We start from the raw sequence: 22,890 nt of genomic DNA on the forward strand, positions 1-22,890 counted from the left end.
CTGTTCAGCACACATTCATTAACACAACATGAACATCATGTATTTCTAGGCATAAATCACATTTGGAAATATTACAAGCAGTACTAGGCCCAACCATGTTAAAATGACATCCGTAGTATGCACACTTGGGAAAGATTTTAATTTACCCCAGCACCCTTATGCAGTGTGAAATATTGTCAGAACTAGGCCCACCTTGGCAATTATTACAATTCAATACCAAACAGTTATGGGGCGCACCCCAGATCACAACGATATCAGAAATGTGCACACACAGATAATTATAACACTTTTAAACAGCACCGTTGGCCAAGCCTGTATGGGTAAAAACCAATGTCAAAGTAGTATTCTTTTGACAAGGTATCAACGTGTAAAGCAACATTGCCATGCTGTGTACTTAATAACAGCTGGCCTTATGCAGTCATTCTCACACATTCACTCAGCACTGCTACATGGTGCAACGGATATCAGGCAGGTACATACGGAGCGCTCTCACACACACACATGCATACAGCACTGTAATGCAGTGTTACTGATATCCAGCAGGTCAGTTGATAATACAAAGGCAGACCCCATGGCCCAAGCCTTCCTTCACCTTTCAGCTAACCCCGAGTACCCAACGCCCACGGGTTGGAGATAAAAAAAAAGGAACTCCCCTTGATACTAGGTTGATTGCGGCGGATTCACACTTGGTTGGGGTCCTAGAGAAGAAGGTGGGGGGTAGGTAGCAGGTCTAATTAGGCAGCAGTCGACGATTGGGGGTTAGACCACCACTCCAACTTTATCCACAGTAGCTGAAGCCGGTTCAGGGCGGTAGTCATTCAATCAAATGGTTCCACAATTGGCCTTCTGGCACCAGCACCACTGTTCTGCAAAGCACGAGGGGAGTCACGAAGTCTCTTGACCTGCTTCTGATCACTCTCAGAAGCGTTCCTCAGCCCAGTCAATTACTCCCCCCATCAACTCCGGGCAGCACTACTGGGCAACGCGAAGTCGTCGGGCCGGGTGAGGAGAGGGCAGTTGATCTAATGCACTGAGGGCACAAAAAAGAGCAATTGATGAATGGAGGGGGTGAAAGAGGTGAGCCTCTCAGAAGGAGGCACCCCATCAGACACATTGATCAAAGTAGGCAACCTGGGCACAACAGAACACAAATCCGGTCCTCCACACCTCCCTGGAAATGAGGCACAACATCTGGTGTGCCTTGATGCGAGTCTCACCAGACAGTTTAGTCCACACACAATGAATATTCGCAATCTAGGTACCTCCCTGGAAGTGAGGCACAACATCTGTCATGTGTTGATCCAAGTCGTACCAGACAGTTTCGATCATACACAATGAAGTTTTGCAGATTCCGTACCTCCCCGGAAATGAGGCACAACAGCTGGTGCATGTTGATACAGGTCGCACCAGACAGTAAAAGTCACAAACACATGTGCACATTTAGCAGTGCTGCAAGAGGTAGAATGAGGCACTACTATAGGTATGCCCACCCGCCGAGGGTCGTAACCTGTGAGTCGGACACTGCATGCAGTCGGCGTGTCACACAAAAGAGATGCAACACGATCAACGAAGTGGGCCATGCTGGGTCCCACAACTGGTGAATTCACTCATTGAGGCCTCCACAATGCAGAGGTTGCACTCCTTAGATGCGGGCAATACATTTGGGGCTCTGCACAAGGCAGTCGGGGTCTCCAGGCACAATACTTAGTCCCACGCTCCTGTTGCGCTACCAGATGGGATCCAGAAGATGATGTGACCACTTAAGAGGGCACCGTTCTCAGGGTGTCACACATAGATAGTGTGGGTCCCTCATGGGGGTCCCTCATGGAGGTCCCTGAGACCTCCGCAAGCAAACAAGCCCTTGTAGAGCACACTTCAGGGTGCCACCCAGCAGCAAGTAGTCAGCCCAGGCCAGCCACTATTCAGGAAGGGTGCAAGGTCCCTTCCAATGTCAGTAATCCTCCTTGTGTGCAACCAGTACTTCTGTCATGTGCATCGCACAGTTCCAGAATGTCCAGTCCCACAAGTGTATCTCTGACCTGCCCTCTATCTTTGTAATATAGGAGACTGGCCACGACCAGACACGATGGGGCGCCAGGCAGTGGTTAGCACTCTGTGGGCCCGCTCGAGCATGAAAAAGGTAGAAAGGCCTTCCGACGCAACGTCCTCACATATCCACTTCTCCAGATAATCCAGCATGCAGGGCCCCTCAACCTTCTCGGGTAGGCCCATGACTCTAATTTTGTTGCAGCAGGAGCAGTTTTTGGCATCCTCTGCCCTCAACTCAAGTGTATGGATTTTGGATTCCATAGTGGTCAGATTCTCATTTTTTTTAAAGGAGTGTGCACTGTATTTCTGCTAGCACCTGTTCATTAGCAGTGATTTGCTCTGCTAGGTGTCACGTAGTATGCCCATGTTTAGCATAAGGTATCTATTCTAGTTCCGAATGTTACTCAGGAGGATGTGTTTGCCAGGATAACATTCTGAAGTGTAAGACTCTTACCTGAGTCAGTTGCCCGTGAGGTGGGTTCCATCATTTGGGGTTCAAGCGTACCACAGTGGTCCTGGCCCCGTCTACATATGGTCTTGCCAATGATCTTCCAAGTCAGGGCAGGCTGTGCGACTGGCAGCTCCGTTCTCTGCCAGGGTAGTTCACACCATTCTTCTCCAGAAGCTCTAGTTAGTGGTCAGTGCCTAGTAGCACCCACAGTCCACTGGGCCTGCCAGCATATCAAGCAGCGGTCGTGGGCAGGAGGGCCACCTTAGATCACAGTGGACCTCATTAGTGGTGGTGGTCGTTGCTCTACAAGTCTCTCAGTGGATTATCACCCATCTCTCTCATTGATCTGGCAGGCAGTGACCCCGGGGCTCCTATTCTGCCCTCCCCTCCAGCACCACTCAGGTGGACCACCAGGAGAAGCTGAGGTGCTCCCGCCGTCGCCAGACAGAATAGACCTTGCAAGCATCCCCAGGCATATTCATCTACACTGCAGAAGGCGATCTATCCAGTCTCAGTTGTACTGGGTGGAGCACCAAAACCATGCCTTCGAGACCCAGATTGCAGAAGGCAGAGTTGTTTGTATTATGTAGCGCGAAAGACAGAGGAACGGCAGGTGTCCCGCGCACGGAACCCCTTCATGTTCACCTCCCAAGACCAGGTTCCCACGAGGGCCCTCACCACTACCAGCTCGGTTCAGCTCCGGCAGGCTTCCATAGGCAACAATTCCAATGAGGTAGGGGCTGTATGCTCCGCTCCGATCTCTCTAGTCCATAGCCTGGTTTCACCCTCTCAGGGCCAAAAGAGCAGGAAGCTGCAGCTCCAGTTCCGTAGAGTTCAGCCGGGAGGGGGAGTCATTAAATACCATGCCGGTCGGTGGATTTCCTCTGCTCTACCCCTGTATCTCTCCTCCTCTAGCCCTGCGGTAATGAGACAGTCCACCATCTCTTAATTTCAAGCCACGAGGCCAACCGCCAACATGCAGTCCCATAGGCCAGCTGTCTTGTCATCTGCCACCAGACCCCTGATCAGGCAGCGCATGACACGCAGCCAGGGATATGGAGGCCGGACCGCAGTCCCCGGCCGACTGCAGTCACAGCCCACCTTGGTCCCAAGGGGAGCCTGTTGTCGGCCGTACCTTGCAGACCCAGGGCTAACCTCACTTCGCTCCTCACTCAGCCTCAGTCTCCGTGTCACCGCTCCCCTGCTGGCTGGGTCAAGGCATCACAGGTAGGGCGCTGTCTCTGTGGCCTTGTTTCTTCTGCCCCAGCTTCAGGTAGTGCTTCACTTCTCCTGATTCAGCCCGATCAGAAGTTGGGTCTGTGCCATGGCCTGGGAATGAGTCAGCAGCTTCATGCACAGTTAAATTTCAGCCTCTCGTGCAACTCAGGGCCCCAGCCGCAGAATCATACCTCAGTTATAGTGTGTTGTCGGGCCGCAGCCACCATCTTGGGTCATGTCATAGCTTCGCTGCACCACCACAACTAGAACGGCTTTTTAGTCCTAAGCTGGTTCTCTTGCCCTGCTGGATGGCACTGCCACGATCCCCCACTCGTTGGTGGCAGTAGGGGGTCTGTTGGGACCCCCAGGCTGGATTCAGGTAGTCAGGTTGGCATTAGATCGGGCTCGGCCAGTCGAAGTACAGAACAATGCTGCTCACACCATCGGTGTCAGGCCACACCCGCATTGTGTTTCCTCTGCTGACAATAGAAGCACTCTATACCCCCAACACAACGTCTATCTGGGTTGTGTGTGTGTACTTTCGCACCAGTAAAATTGTCCTCTGTCTTCATCAAGCTCTGACTCACCTTGCCTTTATATAAATATTGGCAAATTTGGAAAGATTCTTTATTTTGTCTAGGTTTTTTCCCAGGGTGACCTGACCCAATCTTTAGATGTTCTCATCCACTGGCTTTGTAAGACTTTCAGGGACACACTAAACAGCTAGTTGCCTTAGGAGACTAAGGGATCTTGGTCTAAAACCAAAATACATATTTGAACATTCATTTTTCAAAATTTAAATCCCCACAAATATCAAAGTGCAAAACCTCTGTACATGCTTCTGTCCTTGTTGCCTTTGAACGAGCTCCACGGCTTCCTGATCTTTTTTGAAAATTAGTTAATTGAACAAGACATAGTTTGCAGATCCACTTGCACTGTAAAAGCGATCAACTCATCACTATTATGTGTCCTTAAAAGAAGTCTGTCGTATTTTATTTCTCTTTTCTTTAGTTTCTGTTCACATAGCCATCATATAAAAATTCAGTAAAATGTTTCATCCCTTGTCAGACTCTATCAAGACTATAGCCATGTTTATAAAACACAAATGTGTGTTCCTGTTTCTTATTTTATGTTTTCAAAAGAGTTTGACAGCAATCCAGTGCAACATATTAACCAATATGAAACTGGTTTATTGGAGCAGGATGACTTATATTTTGTTTATCAATAGAAATGTTTTAACATGTATAACCATCAACTGTAGAGTCACAGCATAGACATATGTCTGATGTAATTCTTCAATTTTCTCTTTTTTTTATCTGTACCCTCTCTTTTATATTCCAGAGTGAAATTGTAATTGAGCAAACTGTTAAACCTAAGAGAAGCTTTTATGCAGCCAAAGATATGTACAAGTATCGACATCAATACCAAGTAAGACAGATTCATCATTGTTACATTTTTACATTTTTACATTTTTTGCATACGTAACTGAAACTGGCCACTTAGGATATTTAGAAGGAATATGTCTAATGAAATAAAAAATATTGGATGTCACTTTACTTGTGTAACTATGGAGTTCGTAATTCTTGTAACCAGTTTTTCTCACTTTCTAGCAAAACTATAAAGATCTTCGTGGTCAAAATGATTTGTGTAATCTTCGATTTTATTTGAACAAAATCCCTTTCAAACCTGATGGTAAGTATTCTACAATTATGCATTTTAGAATATAAATCATTAATGAAAAAACACTTAATTTGGATACTTTTTGTTATATGTGGAATTACTAAAAAATGGTTACATACTTCAAATGTTTAGGTGATGCTAATACTTGTAATTTTATCAAACTACTTTGCATTCGGTATCTTGTAGTACTTTAGGTGGCAAAACGAGATATTTCAGCATAATTACCCAACCTAAAGTCAAATTAGGCACATAGAATGATGATTATGCCTATAAGAAGTTGGATTATTATTCGGGGTGGGTGGCTACACACCTCAAAGTGTAATCGGAACCATTGTCAGGTTGAACACTTAAAGTCACTAAATTAACCTGAGCTCAACACTCTGGTAGCTATGGCAAAGAGCAGACAGACTTAGCTTAGGGTAGTGTGTAAAATATTTATATATACCAAAACTGTAATAAAGTTGCAACCAAATAAAAATTCTAAACTGAAATAGAGTAGAATGTAATAAACAAAATAACACCAAAATCCAAAAATACAATAAGGGGAAATGGCCCTAACAAGCATATAGTGCCATGATCGTCAATGGTTGTGGTAGACAGGAGCCTATGTGCAATTTGAGTCGGACTGCGATGCAGTGTGGGTTGAAAAATAATGTTCATCCTGGTCACAGATTTTACCTTCTGACATAAGTCCATACCGTCCCCATACAGGAATGCACTTCTAAAGCCCCCAGGACCTCATGGGAGGCACTTAGAGACTGCTAGGGTGTCAAGCAGAGGACAAAAAACAGGGTCCATTTGCCACTGCTCAGCTTGATAGTTGCAGGAAAAGGCCACTTGTAGCTTGTTGTGTTCTTGTAACTTTAACATGGATGACCCTTGAAATCCACTTCTGTGTCCTGCACACAAGATAGACAAGTCTAGTCCTTCAGGGCTCTTCTCTGGTGACAGACAGCAATTTCAGTCCTATTCTGATCCTCCTCAGGGTCATGAGTGTTCTAAAGTGAGTTCCTGGAGATGCCTCATATATGTCTGTCATAAGCTAGTGAGTTGGGAATGATGTCTCCTGGGCATGCCCTAACCAATTAGGTAAAAGATCCCAGGGCAAACCGTACCAACTTTGGGCATTTTCAAGACAGGGGTAGTCAGCCACACTAAACCTGGGCTCTGAGTGCCTGGAGTGTGTGTGGGCAGTTTAATATTGTAATCCTAGTGTCCTCTCCATTTAACACCAATATCCAGTATGAAGCAGCCACAGTACTCCCAATAAACCCAGAGACAGAAGTTTGCCAGAACAAAGCAGAACAAAGCAGGGCTTTCGAGCAATTGAACCATGGATACAAAAGAATTGTTTTGGCATCTTGTTTCCCTTCCTTTCAAGTGCTCCCCCAGTGTTCTTTGTAAACCTAGCATACCAACCGAGTAGGATGTGATATTCAAACAGGATTTGACACATTAATGTAAAAAATTATGCTTACAGCCCCACCCTGCATATTTTGTCAGATTCAGAGGAGCCAATTCTGCCCATTAAGGTCTTTTTTGCACCTGGTAGCCATTTCACACATTTTTCACACCTGTTCAAATAATAACTACTGGCTGGCAAAACTGGGTGAGCAAATGCAAATTTAGCCTCCATGACATTCAGGCAGAGAAAAAGTAACTTTATAAAAGATACTTTTCCGTGATATTCATTACAAATCTGACGTCCCCATTGAATTGGATTTATAATAAGTATTAAAAATTGTTGTTTCATTCTTTTTCTACCTAGTCCCATTCCAAAGATTCAGTATTAGAGTTTTAACTCTGTAATATGTGTTTCTATTTATGACAGCTGTACTGTCATAGTGAAAAATAGCTTTTGACTTTTAGTCACTGCAATGAGATACTAACATAAAATAGCTGCATTTTCTACTTTTAAATACCATGCACCCTGACATTTGGGCAGGAAGGCCCACACAGGGGTGACTTACTGTTATTTAAAATGCAGGTTTTTACCTGTCAATAGGATTATTTTTAATTGGTCAAATTATAGTGTTTAAACTGCCATGCTCTGGCTACAATGGTAGGCTTAAAGCAATACCCCTGATTGCTTGTACCACTGATACCGCTTCCCCTGCTGGTTATATACCTCTAATTGTAATATGCCAAATTTAAATGTGTCAAATGTATGCAACTTCCACGGGTGTGGAACAGGCACTTAACTGTTGTACCAGATCTCACACAGTGCATTAAGGTAGATTTAGTTCAGTTCAGTTACTTCAAGCACATCGGGCAGTTAATTTTTATCCCACTTCATTTGCTGTAGCAGTAGAGGTCTTGCTCAGCCAGGGCTGGAAATCTACAGACATATGTTTCGTGATTCACTCATCAGAGAGGACTATTACTTTATTTGGGGTTGCTTACAATCCCTTGAAAATTGGTGCAATAAAATGGCAAACAAAGCAAACGTGCAACCCCCTTCTCAGACGACCGATTGCTTTTTTCCTAAGCGTTTGTGATTTATATTCTTAATACAAAGAAGGATGTTCTTAATTAGGTCGGATTGGACCCATGTCTTATGGTTACCACACCTCTATGTTTAACACTTATGAATGGGCCAGTATCTTGTTAGCTCCCATGGTCTCATAAATATCTTTTACATTTTGCTTTTAAAAATCACAGAGCGAGTAAAACTCCTAAATACCATTTAAAATGGTCAAAATAAAAATAATCACTTGTTGTACTACATTTCAAATCAAGTTTATGTGGGTTAGTACCCCTAAAATAGTAATAAAAGGGCAGCCTTTGCTATATCATTGCACCAACATAAATCCTGGGTCGTCGTCAACCACCAGCATTAGCAAGGATGGTGTTCTTGATGGGACTCTTCAGTCTGCAGCTCGGCAGCCAAAGGCTCATAATTAATGTGAAAGGGTGGGAGGGTGAGTGAGTGAAAGGGTGGATGTATAGATGCATACAGGAATGGAAATGGATGGATGAGTAAAAGGATGGATGTAAGGATGGATGAGTGAATGGGAGAGAAAATGGATGGATAGATGGGCCAGTGAAAGGGTGGATGAATGGATCGATGGATAGATGGACTCATAAGCTGGATAGATGGACGAAGTGAAAGGATGGATTGATGTAAGGATGGATGAGTGAAAGAATGGATGTATGAGTATAAGGGAGGGTAGATGAGTGGCTAGATGAAAGGGTGGATGGACAGATCGATGAGTTAAAGGGTAAATTGATGGATGAACGGATGGATTAATGGGTGGAAGGGTGGATAGATGAATGAAAGGATGGATGAATAAAAGGATGCATGGCTGAGAGAAGGGTAGGTAGATGGATGAGTTAAGCGGAGGAAGTATGGAATGAAAGGGAGGATGGATGGATGAATTGATAGAGGAAAGGAGTGGATAAGTGAAAGGATGCATGACTGATTGAAAGAGTGGATGGATGGGTAAGTTTGCAGATGGATGAATAGGTTTGGATGTGGATAGGTGTACGGAGTGTTGACAGACTGAGTGATGGAGGAAAATTATAAAGGTGAAATAGTGGATATCGGGTAGATGGCAATGTGAAAGGATGGATGAAAAGATGCTTGGAAGGAAGAAATAGGCAAGCTCTTCTGGAGAAGGTTGTGATGACTTGCTTCATTTGCTTGGTGCCATAAGAGCTTTGGTTCAAAGTGGGGGGTATTTTAATTTTATGGTTACGCACTTGTGAATAGCATATTTTTTGGTATGCTTTGTATGCATCTGCAAGAAGCTGTAGATTGCGGACAAGATTTTCTGAGTTGCAGGCAGGCTGGGCCTTTACACAATCCTGTATAATCCTCCAACAAATGCCAAGCATCCACCTGTTGTGTTGCTGGTCTATGAGGCAGATCGTTTAGGGCCATGAAGATAGCTGCAACGGATTCCTAGGCTCCCCATCTCTCCCTGCCACTGCAGGCACTTTATGCTGCATGGTCTAAAGCGGGCATGGGAACAGCACTAGTCATAGCGTGGACCCACGCCTGAGTGGGTAATGCCTATCTCCACTGACGCCCAATGCAGCTGGGGCAGACCTCTTCCATTTCTCAAACAATGCAATATGTGGAAGTCTCAGGGTTCACAAATACAAACATGCTTAGAACATCAGCCCTTAGTTTCATGTGTGCTCTCCCCACTGACTGACAGTGTGGATTTTAGGGACTCTGAAAAAAGAAATAGAGTTCATGTAATGTGACTGAAATGTATAATATAAAAATGTAGTACCTCAATGTATGCATTCATTTAGGGCCTTATTCACAAACTGTGTTTTGTGGTACATAACGTCGTACTGTTTACTACAAAATACAATTCACACTCCTCCAAGTGTATATCACCACCTCTCTACTATATTTTCTGTTGGGAGATTCTAACGCATATAAGTTTACTACTTAGTGAAGAGTGGTTTAGGGAGGGACATGCACCCACCCAAAAAAGAGCAACTCTGCTATTCATAAACTGCACTTCTAAAGGAACCAAAACAGTACTAAATGACCTCCAACTTATTTCAGCTAATTTTAGTTTAACTTTATATATTCAAAGTAATCACATTTTAAATTAAAATTAAGTAAATAGTGCTGTAGCATTTTTATTTTGTTCATTTTAAATATAGATATAACATTCATTTACATTAATATTTAACATAACATATTTTTACTATTTTTTCTTCTTCAAGCCTAATGCACTTTTTTACTTTACTCTGTAGTATACCATAGGGTTATTTCTTCCATTGGGCCGCAATATCCCTAAGGTAAAGTGGAGAGTAAATGTGACAAGTTTATTAAGCTTAAAAAAATTGCAGCAATTGTTTAATGTTAAATACTAATGTAAATTAATGTTATATATCTGTGTATGTTTAAAATGTATGGCAAAAGTATAAAGATTCTACAGCACTAGTAATACTATTTTGAATTATACATTTAATTAATTTTAATCTGTTAAATTAACATCATTTTTTAAGACCTATTAAAACACCTGAATGTTAAAATGACTAAGTATGAAAAGTATGAATTGTGTATTACAAATAACAAATATGTATAGAATTAACTAAAAAATTGTCATTTATGTTTCATTAATTTTTACAGTAAAAAAGTTAATAAAATGTTATAAAATATGCATTTTTTTAAATGTTTACATCTAATTAATTTTATCTATGTATTTAAAAAGTTGAAATAAACGTGTTTCACTTACCAATATTCCTGTTTCATTTTAACTTCCTGACACTATTATTTTCTATGGGGAGGTGTTGCAGTTCTGTTGGTTAACCATGTGTGGTGCTTCACTTCACTCTTTTATGGCAGTAGTAACTTGCACTCATACATTTAGCTCTGCCCCTTGTTTGACGGGATGGAGAAATGTAAGTCTACACTTTTAAGTAACTAGACACTTGGAAATGGTGAATAAACAGAAGTAGCAAATGTACTCAAAAGAGTAAGGCTAAACTTATACGTTTAACTCGCAAGTGTAAGTTATCTTTGTGAATAGCCCCGTACATCTCCATTTTCCAAAAATGCATTGGGATTTGTGTTCTTGCCATGGGAACGCTTTCTCTTTTTTATTATAATATAGGTACTGAATATTTTTTTCTTTCTCCCAGCTCAAAGTATTTCGGAAATTAAAACAAAACTACTCTTGCTTTCAGAATGCTATAGTGGATATGATTATTCACTCTAAGAATCACCAATTGCACAGTAGATCAAACCACTGTAGTTTCATTCTTTCACAATGATTTAGTGAGGTCTGAACTTTGTTACACTTATTTAAAACTATTTATTTTTTTTCTACTGTCCATGGCAATATAATTATTTCTTAACCTGACTCTCTTGGTGTTAATAAAAACTCAAACGATATATAGAATTTGAGGATCTTAATTATCTGTAAGGAAGTTGAAATGAGAGTGGCAAGTCTCAGCTACCATTAAATGACACGTTTTAGGTCTAGACTTTGCATATGCCTTCATCAGTTCTTTGGCCATCATATCAATTGTTAAATGAATATAACAACATTGGTTTATATGACAACAACTTTGAAAGGTGTACTATTTAACGTGTATCTTCAATCCTTTTTCAGGTGTTTACATTGAAGAGATCCTAAGTAAATGGAAGGGGGACTATGATAAACTAGAGCACAATCACACCTACATACAATGGTTAGTTATTGTTCCTGATTGAGAGTAGATGTGACCTTGTTGATAAAGCAAGCCTTTTATCCCATTTGATTGAACCTAGAAGTTTCTTGTTGGTTTATTGTGCTTATATAAATGTTTTGTTAACATTAAATGTACACTTAAATATATGCTTTCTATGGAGTTGTTTTTGAGTGGGGACTACGGACCGTTCACAGTAGTCCAAGAAATACACAACATATAATTCTGACAGGAACAGAGGAGAATGGCAAATATAATTTTCTGAAGAGGATATCAAGAACAGCAATCTGCACGTTTCGTGCTGCCTGGTTCTGTGAGATCCACGGCATTCCAATTTGTTGACACTCGGTCTAAGACTCTGTGTAGATGTCAGTTTTAACATGGCGTAGGAGACTCACCCAAAGCCCCCTCTGTGTATATTTTGATCCTGCTCAACTGTCACCGGGGTATAAATGATCTACTCGCTTCAGACTGAATATGATTTAATATACAAGATCGGATTCCGCACATCTGTGGGAGAGAGGATCATGGAATTGAAGGTTTGAAGAAAGAGAGGGTAACCTTCCGAAAATCTTCATAGGATATGATTATTGATCAGAAGGATGATGATCACATTTTATTTCTCCTTTGCTGTTTAAGATATTTCTCCAACAATATTTCTAGTGTAGTACCAATAGATTTGGGTAAGTGTCACCTCATTTAGAACTTTCTTTTAATGCACTACTTAAGCCTGCAGGCTTGCTATTGATACCATGGTGTCAGAAATGTTTCTTACATAGTTATCTGTGAGCACACATCTGAAAAGGAACCAGTGTATTTTTTAACCATGTTAAACTACTGGCTTCCCTCCAGATCAAGCAATAAACTCTTCCTTGTAAGATCAAGTAATAGAGGTTCTTTCCTGAACCACTACTAGTTGCTGAAAGTCCACACCTATCCTGACAGAGATAACATTTATCAGATGCCCACCAGAATAATGTATTTTGAGATTCATATAAATATTGTGGGTTACAAGCATTTGATTTGACATATCCCTAGATTGTCTTCCTCTGCCTTCTGCGCCTTACTCAAGAGAGCTGGTTTAAACTCCCTGAAGTACCCCAGGAAAACATGTATGAAATTATACTTATTTCCTATTTACGCTACTATTCAGCTTAATTAGCTTCCAACATGACATGGATTCACCAGCTAAAGATAGAAACCACTTACCACGTAAAAAAAGTGTTAGCTTTACAGAGCTTGCGCTACCTAAAAGGCAGGCTTTGCAGAGGGAAAAAAAGAAAATTTCAAAGCACACTATGAGTTGCAGTGCAAACAGGGGCATGGCTTGACGGATGCATTAGAGAGGCACTCTACTGCCTTGGCCCAACATCCAACACAGTTCTGTTCCTATCCTACTATGCAACACCTTCCCATGATTGTGGTGCTGTTCTTGAGTCTACTGGGTGTGAAAGTTACGAGTACAGCGGCTCCAACAGAGGTTTGGTGGCACTGCTGCCAGGCGGTGCTCGGATGCATCATAGATCTCTTTGCTGACCCAACTGCACTTGCTCTGAGGGTCCTTCATGACCCTTCTTGGGCTGCTGGCCCATCGTTGCCTTTCCATCCTAACAAGGCTGTACACCTGACCAGACAACTGGGCACGCTCCCAGCCTGACACAACTTTCTTGAGTGGGTGGAGGACAGATTGGGACCAACTCACATCAGAGCCCTATTTAATTGCACATGGCACTTGATGTTGCTAGCCACAGCAGCAGTGTGTGGATGCATGGAACGGACCTCCTCCCCCATGAAGGAGGCTTGTGCTGCTTCTGTACTATTGATGGATCACATTGCTGGAGCCTACAATTGATCGAGGCTGGATGGTGTCCACTGCCCACTGTGCCCCTTGACTCCTCTCCCCTGCCTCTGTTTGGTGGTGTTGCAATACTTTGGTTGCGTAAGCTGTGGGAACTGGGCCTCAAGTACGCCCTCCTCTTTTCTGCAAACCTGCGGGTAATGGCCTGGAACGCGTTGTATTTCTTTGATGATCCAGCGGCTGCCTGGGACTGGACAGAGCAGTTTTCCTCCATTGTCACTCTGGAGCCGCTGGAGGCTGGAAGTGGCTGCCCCGTGGATGGGAGCGATGGAAGATCCTCCATCGCCCTGGACTCGTGGGTCTTAGTGACGTGGTCTCATGGAAGAGCCAGGCAGAGGAGAGCCAGCACTCAGCCTTGAGACTGTGGCAACTTTTCACTCCGACACCAAGCCGTTGGACAGTGACCACATAGACTTGTCCAGAAAAGCAGAATCACATCCTCCCCCTTGCCAAAGGCAACCCTGGCAGGATCCCTGCCTGTCACTCCCCAGACAACTGCCAAATTGATATGACACACCCCTGCCTCCTTTCATGTATGATGGCCTTCTCATTAAGCTCATGCCCTCGGACATTATGCTAACACAAAAGAAGAGGGTTCAAGCCGTCACGTTTAGGTGCTGTTAAAACTATTTAACAGACTAAAGACCATTAAATCAATTATCTGGACTTCAAGCACTTACTTGCTATGTCATTCTCTATTTTAGTACTAGATCCACATTATTGCATGAGTCCGACACAAGGGGATACTTGAAAATTAGTACACATTATAACAATACATGTGACAAAACGTAACTTCACAACAAAACTTAAATAAACATGGTATTCGACAAAGCAACAAAGACTGCAAACAACAATGACTGCGTACATTAAAAACCAGTCTGAATTTGTAATACAATAGCAGCAACTGGACAATCAGTCCGATTATCTAAACTAATAAAGGTGCTGCTGCACTCGGGGGGGGGGGGGGGGGAATGGTTACACCTAGTAGATGAGGATTTGTACAACATTCCTACAGAGGCAAACTTATTAAATGCAGAGTTCCCCGCGTGGTATTGTGCCGACGTGTTTCGATTCCAAAAAGTGATTATGGGGATTCTCTTCAGGGCATAGACTCGATTATTTAACTGTCGAGGAATGCATTCAAAAGAGCATGGTGTACGCCAAGAGAGTGCTTACTCATAAAGAAAAAGAGGCACAAGATGGAGAGATAGGTGTGCGTATCCACATATGGACCGCATACTAACAAATTTCGTTCCATTATTTTGAAGACCTTATACTAATAAGTCGGTCCTATACAACTACAGATGGTACAACAAGCAGCATCTCGACTAGTATTAAAATGGCCTAGGAGCTCATCAGCACTGCTGCCCTTAAAGCCCTGCATTGGCTACCCATCCACAAAAGAACCCTGTTTAAGATCTTGATAATTACCTTTAGAATTTTTCACTCCTCAAGCCCTCACTACCCATGCCCCAGGTTTGCACATTATGTGTCACACCGTACACTCAGAGCGTCTAATACACATCTATCCTCCTTGTTGCCAATTTCTTGTGGGGGAGAGTTTTTAATAAATACATACTAACTTTCCTGTATGTCTCTGCTCCTACTCTCTGTTGATCCCAGGGTCATTTTATTCCACTTTCAGCACTATTCCTCTGCCTTGTTTCCCCATTTTGCCGTCATTAGCTTTGCAAAAGAGCAGACCCATCTCCACTTCATCCCCCCCACCCCGTGAACTTTGTCTTCTCCTGCATAACGTCGGAACTTAGCCCAAGCGAATATGCCTTGGTCTAGAACTAAATCCACATGGTATGTAGTCCATTCCAACACTTCGCAACCTCAGTTTCTGACCATAGCCAAAAGTTATAATGACGTATAGAGAGACCCCTCCCAGGTAACTCTGCAATACCTAAGTATAATTGCTGCCTGCACCACACTTAAAGTATGCTTATACTGATTACTTGGTGGAATAGGTAAGATTATAAAAAACTGTTTTTGCTTAGGCTACAATAAAGCAAAAGACACACAATTGCTGGACGGAATGCAGAACACATCAAAACATTCACCCCCAGTCAAGAGATCTGGGTTAAATCCATCATTCTTTTGCTCACCATGCCTCCCCAGTTTAGACCTGGCCATATGCAAATCAGTCTTGACCCTGTGCCTCAAGGGAACAGTTCTGCCCGAACTGCCAAGCCAGGTCCTCCGTGGACCGGAAACAAGCATCCTAGAACCGGTTTCGGGGTTTCACCCCTCATCAGCCAGGATAGCTTGAATCTAGTGGCACAATGAGCCCTGGACACACGTCTGGGCCCACACTGCGCACTTAGTGCGAGAAAGCAAAAGACACACAATTGATGGACAGAAAGCAGAACAAGTCAAAACATTCACCCCCAGTCAAGAGATCTGGGTTAAATCCATCATTGTTTTGCTCATCATGCCACCCCAGTTTAGACCTGGCCATATGCAAGTCTGTCTTGACCCTGTGCTTCATGGGAACAGTCCAGCCTGAACTGCCAAGGCAGGTCCTCCCTGGACCGGAAACAAGCATCCTAGGGCCGGTTTCGGGGTTTCACCCCTCATCAGCCAGGGTAGCTTGAATCCAGTGTCACAGTGAGCTCGGGACCCACATCTGGGATGCTTGTTTCTAGTCCTGGGAGGTCCTGGCCTGGCAGTTCGGGCTGGTCTGTTCCCATTGGACGCAGGGTCAAGACTGATTTGCATATGACTGGGTTCAAACTGGAATGGCATGGGGAGCAAAAACACGGAGGATTTAGGCCCAGACCGCTGTACTGAGATGAATGTATGACATTGTTCTGCATTCTGTCCATCAATTGTTCTTTTTCCATTTGTCACCCTAGTGGGATGGGTATGCCCAGGTGTGGGTCCGGTGCTGTCCATGTCACTGGAGTCAAGCTATCCTGGCTGATCAGGGATGCCTAGGAAGCTTGTTTCCAGTCCAGGGAGGGCCTGGCCTGGCAGTTTGGGCTGGACTGGACTGTTGCTATTGGGCGCAGGGTCAAGACTGATTTGCATATGGCTGGGTTTAAACTGGACTGGTCAAACTGGAATGGCATGTGAGCTCTGTACTGGGGGGATTGTATGACATTGCTCTGCATTCAGTCCATCAATTGTTCTTTTTGCATAGGCTACAATAAAAAACAGAATGTCATATTCTTTTGCTTGTGAATTAAACACCTCTCACCTGGAGCACAAATTGCAGTTAATGCAAAATGTAGAACATAGAGTAAAAAAGGCGTATTTGAATACTTAACTGCAGTGGATAATCCGTTAACTGTAAGAATGTGGTGTTTGTAAACAGTTCATCCACCACTGGTGCAGGTAAATAGTTCTGGTGCAAGCACCAGAAGGATTTTCTTTAAAAAAAATGTCAATATGCGGGGGAAGAACATCTCTCACATCTCACGGCCATTTAATTTTTATTGGTGCGATGTGCAAGTGAAATCTGTCGGTGTTATTGGATGCCAACCTGTGATTCACCCTTAAGCATAATGTTCTTGAAAGGGAGCATCTCCCATGGGCATGGACCAGTTCCCAAGCCCCCTGTAGATTAGATATTGAAATTCAGTCTTTTGGGGTGGAAAGAGCCCATGGGCGGTTTCGTTGAGCAATGGGCGGCGAAAAGGCCAATGAGGATATAAAACAAAAAGTCTTTTGGGGTGGCGGGGTATTGGGGGATTTATCTCTGTTCACCACCCGCGCCCCCAGATGCCAAGGTTATTAATATTTATTTTGAATGAAGGAATGGTGACATTCTTTCCAGGCATTAGTGCATGTCCCCACTCCATACAGGCTGTATAATCTTTGTGCCCAATGGACAGATTAGGGGATTTTATTTCTAGTCTACCCATCTAGAGGCACAGAAATTCCATAGGACACTGTGGAAAATTGGTTAAAAAAAAAGGGTTATTAACCCATGCATCGGTGTGTGGTCCCAACTCCATAGTGGACTCAACAGTCCTTTTGCACCCCTGACCCCTCCAGCCAATTACATATCGCAGTTGTACACTTCCCAAGTGACTCCCGCCCACCCCCTTGCCCCCAGTTGGGACAGAAAGCCCACTAGACACAAAGAATTTGTTTAAAAAGAAACTTAAAGAGTGTGGGTGGCCTGCCCAGGCATCGTATGCACATAACAAACCAAGCAGTTTTTCTGCCAGATTGGAGGTGCAGAAAACCCACTAGACATCAGGGATTATATGTTTAAAAATAAAACCTACAGAGCGGAATACCGTATTGCTTTATTCCAGCTACTATCCGCGAGGCCTACGCGATAGACATCCATTCAGGCAATTCTTACGGATCCGGCGCAATTGCAAATGGAGAAAGTACTTCTTCAGGGAAGCCGCAGTGCTTTGCATGAAACTGATCTCACGGGGCTACCCCAAGAAATTGGTCACAAGAGCAAGAAAACGTGTGTGGTACAATCATCGCGAAACTCTACTCACACCAAAGGAAAAGAGGACTAACTGTCGGATCCCTTTTGTCTCCACTTTCTCTCCAATCAGCAACAAATTGGCCAAAATCATCAAATCCAACTGGAACATTCTGGCCGCACTAAACCTCTTCAAGGAACCAACTCTGTTTTCATACCGCAGGCAAAGAACCTCTCAGATCATCTCATACATGCAATTACGTGGACACAAACTAATGTCAGGAATTAAACAGTACCTGGGGCATGGAACCTCCTACCACTCCTGGGACATTACAAATGCCAAAGATGAACACCAAATGTTTTGAGCACAATGGACAAAAGTACAACCAACAATCCTTCACTAATTGCAGATCCCAAAATGTTATCTACTACATAAGATGCCCCTGTAATCTCCTATACATAGGCCAGACAACACAGATGGTCAAAGACCGTATCCTACAACATCGCAGTTGGATCAGATGTGGTGTTTTGACAGCACCATTGGTCACACACTTCAAAGAAAAAAACCACAATGAATCTGAGTTCACCTGGATGGTGATTGAGCAACCATCGATACCCATCAGGGGTGGCAATATCCAGGGACTCCTGAACAGGTGTGAATGTCACTGGATAGCCCACTGCAACAGCATTGAACTTGGCCTGAACACTTCAGATGAATGGAATACCACACTCTCATAAATCTTTCCTTCTGTCTGATTATGATAATTGGCCTCCCTGAGTTTACCACCCACTCAAGACACTTCAACTCACTGTGCTATCTGTTTCTAGCCTTACATTGTATTATCTTTACTGTGGTCTTAACTTACTGATCCAATTGGTTTCCCTGATGGGTTGTGTATCATTTGTTAATCAATTGTTGCCTGCCAATTTATGGTCCCTAGTGTTTAACGTATATGCGTTTTTTAACCTTTGATGACTGTTAATTCCAGTGAGATGTAACTGCAATATTATGAACTTGTTTTACTATGGTTTTTAGGTCTCTGACTGCGAAGCGATCGTCGCTCCGAGACTCTTTTCTGCTTTCAAGGAGTCAAGGGAGACAGGCGACAAGTGATGTGCACGCGTGCGTAACCGGATCAGGTCACGCGCGCTTCCTGTCTCCCATGGCTCCTTGGAAGCAGACTCGCACGCACACACACACAGACCCCTCCCGCCGCGCATACACACACATACATACAGAAACCCCCCGCCGCGCATACACACACGCACGCACACGCATTGAGACCCCCCCACCGCCACGCACACACACACACACACACATAGAGAATAGAGAACCTCCACCCCCACCCCACACACACACACAAACACACAGAACCCCCCGGCGCTTACACACACACCCCCTACCTCGTCTCGGCGTGTCTTCGCGCTCCCTTGTTTAAATATGGTGACGTTCGCCAAATGAGGGTGAACACTTGGCAGACTGTCCTGCACAAGGACGGGCAGGTGCACAGTCGTCTACAGGCCCCCAACAAGTCACCAAGCGCCTAAGGAGGGGCACCCTCTCTCAACCAAACACACCAGGCTTGCCCCAGTCGCGTGCCGCCCCTGCCTCTCACGCGGCCTTACGTGCGCGCTCTCCTCGCCGTGTCACTGGAGCTTCTCGCCCTCAGCTGATGATGGGAGCGCGTGCCAGTGCCTGTACGCAGCCGCTGTCCACGGCTGCGCGCGCGCCCCCGCAGCAGAGGCAGCAACAGAGCCGGAGTAATCACACACCGCCTCCTTCTCCTCCCCAGCCGCTGCCATTCTCTGCTGCCCTCTCTGCACACCGCGAACCGCCGCCCTCCACCCGGGGGGACACCATGGGTGAGTACACAGTCAGTGGCACGGGGACCGGAAGGAGGGGATGGTGACAGGCATTTTACGATACCATTTCTGCGTCCAGTCGCCCCCTTCCCCATCCATCATAAGTTGTGCGGGCTGTGGTGTTAAGGTCAGTTGGAGCTCAGCGTTGTAAATATTGCTACGGTGGGGTGGGTGTTTTGCTGCGACCCATAAGTGCTCTTGACAGTCTATGAGAGTGGATCGCATATGCACATCCTCATGCTCTTCACATTCACTTCCTTATGCACAGCACATCCACTTCCCTCTGTTGTACCTTTCACATCCACTTCCTCAGTGCAGTATCCCTTTTCACTTCCACTGCCCTTCCTTTCAGACCTTTACCTTCCCCTCTCCACTGACCTCCTTTGCTGCCCCCAGCCTATGCACTCGTCTCCTTTCCACTTCCCCGTACCCACTCAAATTGCATGTCCCCACCCTAAGCAGTGCATTATCGCTGTTCCGTGTCTCTCCCAGTGTATTGTTTCTCCTCACTGTGTACTGTACGCCCCCCTTATAGTCCCAAGCCATTATTCTTCCCTGTTTACGTCCCAGTACACCTTCCAAATGCACTGTCCCTCCCTACAAATTACCGCTTACTGTTTAATGCACACGTTCCCTGTGCGCCACTCCTCTCTGTGCAGTGCCACCAAAATGCTCATCACCTTTACTCTGAACCGTACCTCTCTTTGAATGATCTCTGGTTTACTGCAAGTCTTTGCTTTAATGTGTCCCCCCTCATCCTGAAGCAAGCATACTGTAAATAAGTACATGTTGCTGTTAATGTCTGCCTGTCTGCCCATCCTGTCTTCATTCCCTCAGCTGCTGTCTAAGGCCCTCCTAGGGTGGAGCAGCCCCCTCCCATTCCTTGCTTGGATTTTTTTTCTCTTTCATCGACTTGTCAGTTGGTGATGACCTGAAACTTCCTCCTCCTGTCCTTTCACCCTCCTCCTACCCAACGTGCATCCCAAGAGAGGGACCCGTACTGAGCATGCGATGCTACTACATCCTTTACTCCTAGGGAGAACCAGCACCAAATCAGGTCGTGTCAGGATTCGCTGCTGCCTTTTCATGATGTGTTAGTCGCATGTACATGTTGTTGCTGGTTGGTGGGTGAATCAGGGTGACATAACAAGAAGCAGTTCCTTGCACAGGCTCGCTGAAAGCGTTTTTGTAACAACGGTGCGCACCCTTTTGTCAAATTTTCATTGAGTTTGATATGGAAACTTAAAACGCCTCTTCATTAACCCCACTATAATCAGCATTCATAAAATGTCTCCACACTTACAGCCCCCATACGATTTGGAATACTGCCTTTTGAATTCTTTTAATGTAAGGGAAGGTGCTAATTATCGTATGTACTTAATTTATATTCTAGAATCCCTTATTGTAAGGGTTGCATTGATGAGTCTTATTTAGTTTGATGGCAGTAAGGACCTTTACGCAGTTTCTGCTTTAGTGGTACGCAGGGGCATTTAAGATGGGGTCAGCACCTCAATGGCTTTATAGCATATGGGGCACCTGTTTGAACTCTTACGTGTATGTGATAACACACGTAATATTAATTTCCTCTTACATCGCTTCTTTTGCTGTGTTGTCTGAAACCCCCTGTATAATACACAGCACCTCTAATCCATTGCGGGGGTTTCTTCTCTCCCTATGTGATAGGAAAGGCCCTTGCCGCCCCATTTGTTGAATTATATTAGCTCGAGGGCCAAGTACAACGGCTGTGGGTTTTCTCTCCAATCTGGCCTTATAGTAAGGAAGCATCAGACATGGAAAAATCAGGAAAGGACGTAGTCTCAACACGCACAGCCACACACGCACAGCCACACACGCACAGCCACACACGCACAGCCACACACGCACAGCCACACACGCACAGCCACACACACACAGGCACACACACAGGCACACACACACAGCCACACACACACAACCACACACACACAGAGCCACAACCACACACACACACACAGCCACAACCACACACACACACACAGCCACATACACACAGCCACATACACACAGCCACATACACACTGCCGCATACACACTGCCGCATACACACAGCCGCATACACACAGCCACATACATACAGCCGCATACACACAGCCGCATACACACAGCCACACACACACAGCCACACACACACACACACACACACACACACACAGCCACACACACACACAGCCACGCACACACACAGCCACACACACACACAACTACACACACACAACCACACACACACACAGCCACAACCACACACACACACAGCCACATACACACAGCCACATACACACTGCCGCATACACACAGCCACATACACACTGCCGCATACACACTGCCGCATACACACAGCCGCATACACACAGCCGCATACACACAGCCACATACACACAGCCACATACACACAGCCACATACACACAGCCACATACACACAGCCACACACACACAGCCACACACACACACACACACAGCCACACACACACACACACAGCCACACACACACACACAGCCACACACACACACACAGCCACACACACACAAACAGCCACACACACACACACAGCCACACACAACCACACACACACACACAACCACACACACACACAAACACACAACCACACACACAACCACACTGTCAGTGCACACTTTCACCAGGCACAGGCACCATCAGTCGTCAGTGCATGCTTTCACTAGACACAAACACCACCAGCCATCAGTGCACGCTTTTACCGGGCCCAAACACCACCAGCTGTCAGTGCACGCTTTCATCAGACACACACCACCAGCCGTCAGTGCACACTTTAACCAGGTACACACACCACCTACCGTCAGTACACGCTTCCACCAGGCACACACACCACCAGCCGGCAGTGCACACTTCCACCAGGCACACACACCATCAGCCATCAGTGCACAATTTCTACAGGCACACACACCACCAGCCATCAGTGCACACATCAATTGTTAACGCATCCACAAATAACTATTGTAGCAATCGCAGTATGGCGCACTTTACTTTCAAACATATTCATCTAAAGCGCAGCATGCCACCACTGCTACAAAAATAAATACACATTTTTTTGGCCTACAATTTATAGACTTTTGGTGCAATTGGTGTTGCAATATTAAGCAATGCCAATAGCTCAAGCTTAATTAACCCGAGACCTATTGCATTGTAAATGCTTGTTTTC

At 44.8% G+C, this 22,890-nt stretch overlaps 1 protein-coding gene across 1 annotated transcript in view; it reads left to right on the top strand.

Annotated features, from left to right (window-relative positions):
* OGFRL1 (opioid growth factor receptor like 1) overlaps window positions 1-22,890 on the top strand; it is a 147,407-nt gene that overhangs the window by 105,397 nt on the left and 19,120 nt on the right. Inside the window, exons 2-4 of the mRNA XM_078648023.1 lie at window positions 5,060-5,146; window positions 5,329-5,410; window positions 11,482-11,560. Of these exons, the coding sequence (XP_078504149.1) occupies window positions 5,060-5,146; window positions 5,329-5,410; window positions 11,482-11,560 (248 nt within the window). The remainder of the gene's footprint in view (window positions 1-5,059; window positions 5,147-5,328; window positions 5,411-11,481; window positions 11,561-22,890) is intronic.

The sequence above is a fragment of the Lissotriton helveticus genome, chromosome 6 (assembly GCF_964261635.1).
Source record: "Lissotriton helveticus chromosome 6, aLisHel1.1, whole genome shotgun sequence".
Lineage (NCBI taxonomy): Eukaryota > Metazoa > Chordata > Amphibia > Caudata > Salamandridae > Lissotriton > Lissotriton helveticus.